Raw genomic sequence first — 12,433 nt, forward strand, 5'->3', positions numbered from 1 at the left:
TGGATTTAACTTTTATTTAGCATGGTTCATTTTTAGTAAGAACCAGCCATGAATCACACATGAAGGAGCAGAAAAATGGAAATGCATAACAAAAACATACACCCCAAAAATCCAAAGCTGTAATATGCTGAGTCTTTAATCCTTAAAAACCTTAAACAATTTTTGTGGAAAACATCAAAATGTATGTTTCTCTTCATTTAACCTTTAATAAGTGTTTTAAAAAGCCTTATAGTCTGAATTTCTTTACTTACACAACATTTTTTTTATTCAGTCTTTATTTTCCTTTATTTAATTTATTGATGATGTAGATGTTCATAAAAACTCAGTAAATTTAAAGGTTACCATATCAAAACAGGAAAACACTATTCTTTCAGCAAAATATATCACTAACTGAACATAAAAACAAGAGTATACATGGGTTTTACTGGTGAATCAATGTTACAGAAGATAATATTTTTTCCATTTTCACTACGGAGCCTCTGAACGTCCAAATGGATCATATCTGATATCACTAAAAAGCTGAGAAACTCCATTTTACCAGAATTGTTTGATTGTACAGATGGGATTAGTGGGATAAAAGTTATTAAACATTTTAGATCAGTAGATGCTTTTGGTCACCGGAAGCTGTTAAGGTCTTTGAGGGTTAAAGGAACAGTTTGTCATTTGGTTTGGACATGAAAAGACTGTTGTGTTGAGCAGGGTGTGGACGTGAAAGTACCCAGTGCTGGACTCGTAGCTCTGTCCTAGATGGCAGTCCTCAGGAGGTGAATCCGGGTCATACCAGAAATCAGCAAAGCAGCGATCCCCTTCTGTGTGTGACCGCTCGAACCCATAGTCACTGCACATCCACACACAGGACAGCAGTATTACAAATAGTGACTAAAACTGCTGAATAGTGAACTATGAACATCCTTATAGTATGAGTATGGTCTCTGTACATGTCATACACATTAAACTCTGTGAAAATGAAGCTCCTGACATCTGTGCCCCAACCATGAACCCTTCTGAAGCCACTCCAATGTTTACCTCATCATCCTCATCCAGAAACAGAAGCTGGGCCAGCTCAGCATTTTTATTCACGCCACAAAGCATCAGTGGTGGAGAATCCCAGCTCCATAAAGTCAAACTCCTGCCATGTATTGGTTCTACCTGTTCACTTAACACAGGTGATTCTAATAACTATCCCATCCAGAGTCCTCAATATATATCACAGTAGTGACACTTCCATAGACTCCCGTTGTCAAAGAAATATGCACCTTTTTCCGGGTCATGGAGGGGCCGATAGTTCCAAACATTGAGTTTAACGTCGTCGGAACGCATTCATTTCCATTGCAGCTGACCTAACAACTCCAGCGCTAAGTTAATAAGATATCGTCATCTTTCAAATTATCGAGTGCATTTCCTGTATTTGCAGACATTCATGTAGCAAACTCAGTTGTCTTTGGTCAGGGTTAGGGTTTGTACAGATTTATATCTTAAACAACTGTTACGTTTGATTGTCAGCTGTAGCCCTATAGTTTGCTAGCGTGACTTGGCCAGCTGTTGAGATTTAACCACCATAACCACAAATTATGGAGTTGTTATGATAAGGTAATGTTAGTATAAATGTTATTGGTGGGTTTTATTTTAGTTGTTTTGCTGAACCTGGTGGTGTTTGGTTAAGTTTGTCAGCTGAGGTCATGTACTAATTAAGAGGAGAGTTGCTGTAGAGCTGAGCTCTGCCAATAAAAGTTCAGTAAAGTTATTATTCATGAGTTAAAGGAAGCAAAACTTCTGCCACTTGGCGTTTGTAAGATCCTAGTTATCCTATAAGGATTCAGTTAAATTTGAGTTTGCTAATGTTGAGTTTTTAATGAGTTTAGCGTCCGTGCTAATGCTAACATGCTAAGTTAGCCACTATGCTATCAGCTGGTTAATGTCGTATTGTGTGTGTTATCAGAGCAGAGCTTGGCAGACACACAGTGTTCACAGCTAACCACTGTTTTCTGGCATTTTTTTTCCCAGGTGTTTTTTAGCCTGTGTGGAAACTCCTTTCTACTTGTAATAGAGTCCCACATTGCTGCTGTAAAGTGTTATATAGTGTCGAAAAGCTCAGGATCTCAGCCTTCTGATGCCATTTGAATTTTGTGGATATGGCTCAGGAATTACAGTAATTTTAATGTTGTTAAGTGTAAAATGCAGTGCCAGAGACACTGCAGTTGTTAAAGGGTTAACCCTATTGTTGAGGTCATCATCAATACAAGATCTTGATGAAAAATTAAATGTAACTATAAACATAAACAAGTGGTCCCAGGCAAAACAAACCCTGCCCCTCGCACGTATTGTAGCTTATTTTGGCATGGATCCAATTGATGTCATCATGTCTATGCATGTGCTGATGTCAGCATATCAGTTGGCTCTATATATGTGACAAGTTTGAAGTAAACTGAAACAAAATTGATGTTTTTACAGACATGTAAAATTGCGCCAATTCTAAGAAAATGGGAGAAGAAAAATAATTTTTAAAAAATCATAAAAAATTTGAACATTGACCAACTTCTCCCAAAATGCAACCTTATCTACTCTGGGTCACAGGCAGAGTGATAGCAAATAAAGAAACAAAGAAACAGACAAACTGAACCAAAAACCATACCCCTTGCCTCCTGTAAAAATGTTGTGACACTGCAGAAACACTGCATGAAATAAAGGATGGACAGTGAACGTGTCCTGTAATCAAACATAAAGCTGGGCCAAGGAAATATTGCATATGGCACTATTTTTCTCAGTGTATTGATGAGCATGGAACTAGTTAATGTGATGAGGGTGGAGGAGTATGTGGTGTCAGTGCTCACCAGTTGAAGTCCCTCTCTGTGCATTGACAGGGTTTGTTGGTGAGAGCTGAGGTGTAGCTCTTCCCTTTAATACAGAACGCCGTGTCCTTTCTCTTCCTGAAAGTGCGCTCTTGACCCATAATGCACTTCTCACCCTGGAACGACCATAATAAAAAGTAATAATTCAGTTTTCAGGGATAAGCAGCCATTTATGTGTGTGTACTTGTGTGTGTTTGTGTGTGTTACCTGCAGATTGGTGAGCTGCCAGGACTCGTAGTCGGACTCTGTGCACTGACGAGGGAAGGACTGTCTGAAGTCCACTTTGACCAGTTCCCAGTCTGACCTGTAGCTGATGTGGCCGAACACACTGCACAGAAACACCAGGACCACAGAGCAGGTTATTAAGCATTTAGCATCGCAAACTCCTGTGGAAAGACATGTTCGTCTGCAAATCACACAGTTTGTAATTAGCAGAATACCTATTTCAGTCTCTATTAAAAATAAATAAATAAATAAAAAAAAAGCAGGAAATATTGTGTGTAACATTAAAAACTCTACAGTTTCTACAGGAAACAGTTTTTGTGTGATTTCTGTTCCCATGATAAAAAGGGGCCCAAACAATAAGAAACCCTGAACAGAAAACCTACAGTAAAACACTGGAAGATTAGCTCAGTACATCTCAAAATGTCTGTGCGGTAGAGTTCAAGACATGTTAAGTATAAAGCATACTCACATTAAATACTAGATACTTCAGTCTGTTTTTTTCTGATTTTCTTGTTTTTAATGCAGTCCTATATTTCAGTTCCTCTTACAGAGAGTGAAATGAGTACATACTTACTGATATATCATTGTAATTTTAATAAAACAACAAATCTACTTGTGACCTAAATCTTTTGCACAGTATTGTAAATCACCCACTGATTTCTTTAATATTTATGCTCTAAAGTCCTTTTAACCCATAAAGACTCAGTGCTACTTTTGTGTCAGTTCCTAAATGAATTTTTCCTCTATATTTAACCTTTCTTAAGTGAGTTATCATCATTTATTGTAATATTATCCTCTGTATTTTGTGTTTTTACAGTGAAAATCAGGTATTGTCCTATATTAAATTTACTGATCGTGTAGATTTTCATAAAAAGCTCAGATTAAGGTTAGGGTTATTATATCAGAAACTAAAGAAAAAAATGACTTCCCGCAAAGATATCATTAACTGAAAATAAAACAAGTGTCTCCACCCACTTTCATTGATCAAACTCCATGGGTTTTACTGGTGAATCAATGCTTTAGAAGATGATTGTGTTTCCACGGTAACTACAGACCTCTGAACGTCCAAATGGGTCATATCTGATGACCATGAAAAGATGACAAACTGCATTTTACACCAATTATTTACATGTATTGATAGAATTAGTGGTATTAAACAGTAACATCAGCAGATACTATTGGTCACCAGTGGATGTTTGTGTCTTTATGGGTTAAATATGTAGATCATAACGTTAAGTGTATACCCTAATACCAGAAATATATACAGGAATATCTGGCCTTTGAATTTCAGTTTGAGCCAGGAGAATTCCCACCAAAAACATCCAGAGGAGAAAAAAATAATGGAACAAGCCTCAAATTATACTTACGTAACTATACAGAACATATTCAATAAGACTTAATACTATGTTCTCTGCAGTTCCTCATGTTCTCCACTAGATGGTGGTGTGTTACAGTGTGTCACATGTCATGGAATCTTCCCATTCTTAACTTCAGCTGTCTCCTTGTTGGATCAAAGTAAATAAGTGATCCATTTGTCAGATGTTGCACCTTCTTTTTCCTTGACATGTTCTTCTTTAAAGGGTCAGGTGATAAATCTGAGGTAACTAGAAGCAGGTATAGTCTTTCACTCTATGATTTCAGTCCGATGAAGCACATCTACATTTATTCATTTCCTTATGTGCCCAGTATGATGGTGCTGTTGTGAAGGTTTAGCACACAAGTGAAAACAAACTGTGTGAAATAAAAGGTTAATTGATCTTTCATTGATCCATGTCATAACTAGCCCAAACTTCCACAGCACAATAAAAGAAAAGGCGGCAAAATCACTTCATTTAAACATGTGTAAAAATGTGTAAATCAACCATCTTCTTGTTGCAAATGCATTATTACCAGACACAGAGTTAATGCAGCACTTTTTCCAATGCTGATCAACCACTTCAGAGCCATAAGAGTTCTATTAGTGGACAAACAACCCTCCAATCAGCTCAGTGAAAAGAAATCAACATTCATTAACAATGACAAATGTGTGCCTTTAGTTTTCCTCCTTAAAATAAACAGCTAAGAAGACAAAACTTAACAAGAAGCATTTTGGGAAGTCATTTCCACCAGAGTTTTGTTGAACAGGATTAAATACAGGGATTTCTTTTGGAATTGTTTCATGCCTGCAGTATCCATACAACTGAGACATAGGACTTCACCATAACATGGAAGCTTGGACTTTAACCCTATTACCACCACCAACTGGACTGAGATGGCTTCATGTCATATGCAGAGGATTGTGGGTAGGAGGAGACACAAAAGTATCTTGGCTTGAATACTGCACAATATGAGCGGATGTAGTAGTGCATACTAGTAGTTTTTGGAACACTGTAATTGATATACATTGAATTTGGGCAATAAATATTTTTTGCATACTAAAATATAATAAGACTTGCATGATACATATATATTTGTAATAAACCGGATCTCTGTACACATCTACTTTCTGTATAAAAGTCAAATTTGCACTCTGTACATATTATAATATAAATCCACTGTAAACAACATATACATATACATATATTTTTAATAGACTAGTTCTCTGTACACATCCACCCATATTTATCTTAACGATTCTCAACCCATTGTTGTCCTTGTGTCTAGTTGAATGTTTATATTAGGTATATGTTTAAGTGTGTTTGGGTTTATATTGAAATTGTATATTGTGAGCTAAGAAAAACCAGAGCCAAATTCCTTGTGTGTGTTGACTACTTCTGATACTCTGGGTATTGGAAAAGAGAAGTGATTTTTTGTTTTCTCTTCCCTCTTTTTTTGTTACCAAGTGCTAATAACTTGCTCAGCTTCCACCAGTGCAGTCCAGTCAGTTCATCAGTTTCCTCAAACTCCCTCATTAAAAGAAGCAAACCTAAAGAGTTCAACCTCCCATTTCATTTACAGGAGCTGTTATTGGACCATTTGAGAGAATTTGTGAATTGTAAAAGAATGTAAATGTTGAGAGGTTGAGGTATCCCTTGCACTTTCTACTAATATTGTGAGTTTTTATATGAAGACATTTTGGTTAAATCTGCAACACAACATTCCTGAACCAGATGTGGTTTTGTCACAAAACTATCACTACTGTCATCACTGCTGTATGCATAGTCCATCTGTAAAAATGTGCAGCTTATACACAGTATAAAAACATTTGTTTTTACATTTCATCAACCAAAATGCATGTTATACACACTGCATTAGGGGCTTGTGCCATTTTTACCAAGCTCAGTGTGGAGTTGTCAGTAGTTAATGCCTACACATACCAGTCGTTTTTTGTGCTTTACAAAATGTAGTGCAGGTAAATATTTGTTTTGTAGCTCCAGACACTTTGTTCCTCTCATTTTGGGTCAAAAGCAGCTCTTTGGGTTGTACAGTTTGCTGACCCCTGCTACAGACAATTTAAAAGTAATGGTTGTAGCCCCTCTGATGTCACCCACTGGTTTGTAGACGGCTGTTCTGAAGCTTTGAGTTTGCATTTTGATCCTCCTTAAAGCTAAAGGGATGATGGGAAAACTCACAAAGCTATGTAAAATGTAAACATGACAAAACATTTGCATGATAAACTCCTTAGTCTTTTCTTTAGAGAACTGTCAGTCAGAGAATATTTTTAGGTTTTATTTCGTCAACATGACCTCTGAAAGTAAAACTGAGAAGATGACAGAGCGTCAGTCTACTTTAGGGAACTACAACAGAATGACTCGAGAGTAAAAATAAACTCCATCATCTACTGGCCATCACTGATATTATACTTTAAGAATATGAAAGCTGCCTGTAGGTGCCACCTCTGTACTTGTTTTGCTGATATTCTATTCTACACAAGTTCAGTCCATTGTGTTTTTGTTTTCAGAGCTGGAATGAGTCAGGCCAAGTTCTGGTTTATTGATTTCTGTTTGTTTGGCACAACCACCTTGTCCCGCCCTCGCTCTTGTATTGAACACCTCTGTCATTATTGAGACGATAATAAATCCCTTTGAGTTTCAATGTTGACGTCTTAAAAATCTTTGGTTGTTGTGGGATTTGTCCTCATTTCCCCAGTGCACCCTGTGAGTTATCCAGTCTTGGTACCTGTTATATTTGGTCAGGAGTAGATTCCTATAAATTTAACATTGGGATGTTTTTTCTGTATCTGATTAGTTCATCTACAAATATAATCTACTGTAATTGCTTACTTACATATTAAATGTAACTTGATGAAACCCTATTTTATAGAGTTATCGATGAATATAACCTGGTAGTTCTTGGTTTGATGGTGGGATTTATCCTTTATATTTATTACCTGTTCATTTAATGTCACCAATCTCATTCTACTAGCTCCATGCACTTTTCTGTCTCTTTGTATGATATTAAACTTGTCATATGTATTAATGATAATGATTGTTGTTTTCCTATTGTATTGAAGATCAGCTGCAGGCGGGCAGTCACTCCATCTCAATGTGGCTTCTCATTGTCACAAACCATTTGCCTGATGGTTTGTCACTGAAAATGTTCCCTGAATTTCCTACTACTTTTTTTTTTTTTTTTAAAGCTTTATTATTGGGCTTTTATTAGATAGATGGAGTGGAGAGAGAACGAGTGACAGGAAATGTGGAGTGAGTGTGGGAGAGTAACAGAGATGGCAAATGGCCTCGGGCTGGAATTGAACCTGAGCCGCTGTCACAGGGTTCCAGCATATGCGGTACATGCTCTAGTGGATGAGCCACCAGGGGGCCTACAAAGCAACTCAACACCCCCAGCAATCACAACAACTTCATGGAGATAATGATTCCCAACAATTTACAATTCAGTGCACATAAATAACCCTCACTCTAACACTAATGCTGAATACTTGCACCTATTAATCCTACTTATGCAAATTTTCTCACAATTTTACTTAGTATTCTGGATGACAATGGTCCAAAGATATATTAAAAATTCCCAAAAAGTTATGCATAAAAGTTTTAGACCTTTCCACTCATGCCCCTTCCACACTAATCTGGATGTTTTGCCAAACAGACGCTACAAATGTCCAAAAAAAACATGCCAGGCCAGTAAAGGGCACTCGTATACATCAAAGGTACATAAAATACCCCAATGAAAAAACTCTTGAGCATGTGCAATGTTAATTTTCTGGTGGATATTAAGTTAGTGCAACAGTGAGTAGACTATTTTTACCAAAACCCTGACTGGTTCTCTCGCTAATTTTTCCCCCTTTAATGTGAGAACGAAGGATGCCAGTCATACATAGTACCTGAAACACACACCTCATCAACAAAAATAATTCCATACTATCAGCTGCTGATCCAAAACTGTGGACCAAGTAAGGCAGAGGCTTTTGTGTGAACTGGTGTAGCAATGCCAGGTTAAACTGGGCTAGTCAAAAGCAAACAAACCAGTATACATCAATCAGCCATAACATTCTGACCACTGATAGGACAACTGGTAATAATATTGATTATTTTATTCCAATGGTAGCTTTCACTGGGTTGGAGATATTAGACAGAAAGTGAAAATTTAGACGTTGAAACTGATGTGTTTGAAGCAGCAAAATGATCAACATAATGAACTGAATGAATTAGACTAGGTCCATATTGTAACAGTGATGACTCCACAACTGTACGTCTTATTGGGTGTTCCTGGTCATCAGTGGTCAGAACCGACCAAAAATGAACTAAGGAAGGACATCCCAACCTCTGGACCATTGATCATCTGTAGCAGGTGTTGAACAAATAAACCTGATCCATGATGGCCCACCTCTATACTTCAAGGACTTCAGGGATCTGCTGTTAACATCTTGGTCCAGATACCACAGCACACCTTCAGAGGTCTGGTCGAGTCTAGGCCTAAGGTCAGAGTTGGTTTTTGTGGAAAAAGGGAAACCTACACAATATTAGACCAGTGCTAATAATGTTTTGGTGGGTATTAACCACTTTACGCTGGGAATAAACAAAATCTGGAGATGAGGTCATAAAATTAATACCACTTATCAGTTTTCATAATGTTATGGATGATCAGTGTACATCGGTGTTTTTCAACTTTGGGGTCGGGACCCCACATGGGGTCACCTGGAATTCAAATGGGGTCGCCTGAAATTTCTAGAAATTGATCAAAAAAACCCACACACTTACTAATAAAAAATATATGGTGAGTTGAGAGAGACAATCACAATACATAAAAGACATGACAAACTCTGAAGCTGAAACTGAAGCACTGTGGTACTGTTTATCTGTTTATCTTGTTCATTGTGGTTGGTTTCAGATGCTGCAGCTCTTTCATAATTCACAGTTTGAGTTTTTTTTTTTCAGTATTAATTTGCAGCCTTGTAAATAGAAGCTGTACTGACTGTACATATCCTGACCAAGGAAAATAAAATTCTCACTTTGTGCAGTAATCTACACCTGGCTTTTCTGCCTCCATCCATAATAATATGCATTATATAGACTAAATGTCATTTAAAATTAACATTTATTTGCAACATAGTAGAGCAAAGTCTTACATGATCCTAAACAAATTAATTTTAGCCAAAAAAATGTCTGGGCTCACCAGAAATTTGATGTTAAAATGGGGTCACGAGCCAAAAAAGGTTAGGAATCACTGGTGTACATGTTTGCCATTGTTGTTGTTTATGATTTGAGATGCATACACCTAGAATGACCATTATCTGAAATCGCGGTCAATCAGAAACTCTTGCAAAAAACAACATGGGTTTTCAGCAAAAATTGGTGGTGTTATACCACCAACAGATCTTTTTGTAACAAAAAAAAACTGTCCTTGTGATATCACCCAGTGCGTCCAGTGGCTGATACTTGACCAGCTGTCATTAGTATGAGTGGTGGACGCTCTCTGCTCCCCCACCTGTCCTTGGTGCCAAGTCACTGCTCATAGACTTCATTATGGGATGGCAGGCTGCACCGTCAAAAGGCGAAACTCCGTGGCGAGGAAATAGAGCCCGGCTAATCTGCCAGACATGAGCTGCCCTCAACACTCCTCCATGGCCGGCGACCCTATCTCGCCGGAGCCAGATGGGCGATGTATATGTGTGTGAGGTAGTGTCTGTCAACCCAGAGTGTGTGTTTGACGCATGGCAGATAATAGTGAATGAGTCTGAGTGTTTGAGCTTGTTCTCCTCACTGTGTGTCTGTGTGCGTGGATTGGTGTGTATCTGCAGATGCGCGTGCATGCATTTGTGTATGTGTGTGACCATCTCTTTGCCCTTCTCAGCAGATTACAGCTTGAAGCCTGCCTTATCTCAGAGCCTGAAGCCTTAAGTCTAAGATGATGTGACAAGTCTAACTCCAGCTATCTTTATGATGGAGAGATTGGAGGGAGAAGAGGAAGAGACCAGAGGAGAGTTAGGAACTATAGAACTTAAAATCTGAACTCTTGAAATATACTGTGGATGAACAGTTTGTGTCTTAGTACTGGTCTAATATTAAACTAAAACATTTGCATATGGGTGCTTCTATGAAACTGGTCCCTAAAAACAGGACATGGGGGACTATAAATTTAAACCAGATGTAGACTAATGTTATGAAGCAAGTTTGGAAGCACTTTGGGTCTATTTTAAAAATAAATATTTACTGAGATAAAAGAGAAACAATTTCTCAGATAAAACACATTTTCATATGATTTTTATACAAAAATCTGCATGTAACACGGTAAAAAGGACACGAAAATTACATGCTACTATTTTTTCGAATATCTTTTTACTCCCTCACAGGTACATTTTGCGAATCGATCTAATTATGCAAGGCAGAGACAAAATTAACCACTGTTGCAAAATCACTCGCAATTTATTCGTGTTTAACTGGGCAGATTCTGTATGTAACGCAAGTGGACACGATGGGTTACACACGAAACCTGGAATGAGACTGATGATTCATGAAAAACCCACATGTCTGGATTAGAAAAACCACAAGGATCCTCAAATTTAACAGTGTCTTTATTTATAGCGGTATATAAGACCATTTCAAGCCATGTGTCCCAAATCAAATGCACTGACACTGAGGTAGCTTTTCATGTCCCAATTTTGGTCCTATTTTTGGCCCAAATATTTGATTAAAAATTCATTAATTTTGGGATGGCTCATAGCAAGAGTGTAATTTTTTTGCATTTATCTGAGGTCATTATTAGGTATATCCTGGGGGGAAATATGTAAAAATTTCTCTTTTATTATTGGGCCTAAAAAGCTGGCAAAACCAGTTTCATAGAGGCACCCATATAAGGATGAGGCTTCATCAAATGTATACCTGGAAATAACAGATCTCTGCTGAGATTTGTGGTGATAAATATGTGGTTCCACTACCTGCTATGCATGTTATAACATACAGAGCATAATTATATGGTGCAAAGTGAAAAAAACACCATTACTTACACTGAAAATCTAAGTCAATGAAACTAAGAGCCATCAGTAAACTAGTGGTATGATGCATCTATTCCTCAAGACTGGGACACAGGAGGTTTTATTTGCGTCATTTGACATTCGCATTTACATGAAGTCTACTTGTGATGCTTCTGAATGTTCGTAACGTGATAATGGTACACAAAGCATTGAATCTAGCATCAATCTGTCACACTGGCTGAATCCTATCTATCGGAGACACCAATACAGAGCACCACCACAGAAATAAAATGAGAAAAGTGAGGAATGGAGTAAGGGCAGAGGGTAGACACAGGCCTTCGTTCTCATCAACTACTGCTGGAACGGCAATCAAACTCTGTGGAGGTGAAGACTGGACTGACATCAGCTGTTGTTAAGGGCATGGAACTGAGGGCCCCACTCTAAGACAGCGACAGGAGATTGTGGTAATGAGGAAAAGACTCGAGCTCCCATGGGCAACTTGTTCTAACCGTGGAAAAAGGAAGACCAGGAAGTGTAAAGAGAGGGATATAAGGTGAAGCTATATGATGTATAGGACAGGAGTTAGCAACCTTTATAGTCTAAAGAACCATTTCAGGTCAGAAAGAGGAAAACAAGATCAGTCTGGAACCACAAAAAATATATGAGCCCTTTAAATGTAGGCATTAGATGACAAATAATGAACATTTTAATAGGAAAGTATATTAAATTTGTGGAAATGTATATAAAACAAACCTATACCTTATAACTAAACATAAAAAAAAGCGTAAAGAGTGTAATAAATAAAGAAAATCGTAAATGTTTTAATGACTTTTTATAGGGTTCTGCACCCTCAAATTGGATACGAATACACATTGTAAATACTTTTTTGAGTTAAGAACAAAAACCTTCCTGTTTGCTGATAAATTGTTGTATTGTACTGCATTTTATTTTTGTTCTATTCAATTCAAACGTTTGTTATATTAACAGACAGGAATAATCAGTTAACGGT

General features: G+C 37.6%; 1 protein-coding gene across 7 annotated transcripts in view; it reads right to left on the bottom strand.

The window, feature by feature from the left end:
• Positions 1 to 12,433, bottom strand: part of sorcs2 (sortilin-related VPS10 domain containing receptor 2) — a 593,249-nt gene that overhangs the window by 15,617 nt on the left and 565,199 nt on the right. For all 7 annotated transcript variants that reach the window (XM_030162130.1, XM_030162128.1, XM_030162129.1 and 4 more), the window contains exons 15-17: positions 3,057 to 3,177; positions 2,832 to 2,965; positions 719 to 838 (exon numbers count right to left, since the gene is read on the bottom strand). In XM_030162130.1, the coding sequence (XP_030017990.1) occupies positions 719 to 838; positions 2,832 to 2,965; positions 3,057 to 3,177 (375 nt within the window). The remainder of the gene's footprint in view (positions 1 to 718; positions 839 to 2,831; positions 2,966 to 3,056; positions 3,178 to 12,433) is intronic.

This window comes from Sphaeramia orbicularis, chromosome 18, assembly GCF_902148855.1.
Source record: "Sphaeramia orbicularis chromosome 18, fSphaOr1.1, whole genome shotgun sequence".
NCBI lineage: Eukaryota > Metazoa > Chordata > Actinopteri > Kurtiformes > Apogonidae > Sphaeramia > Sphaeramia orbicularis.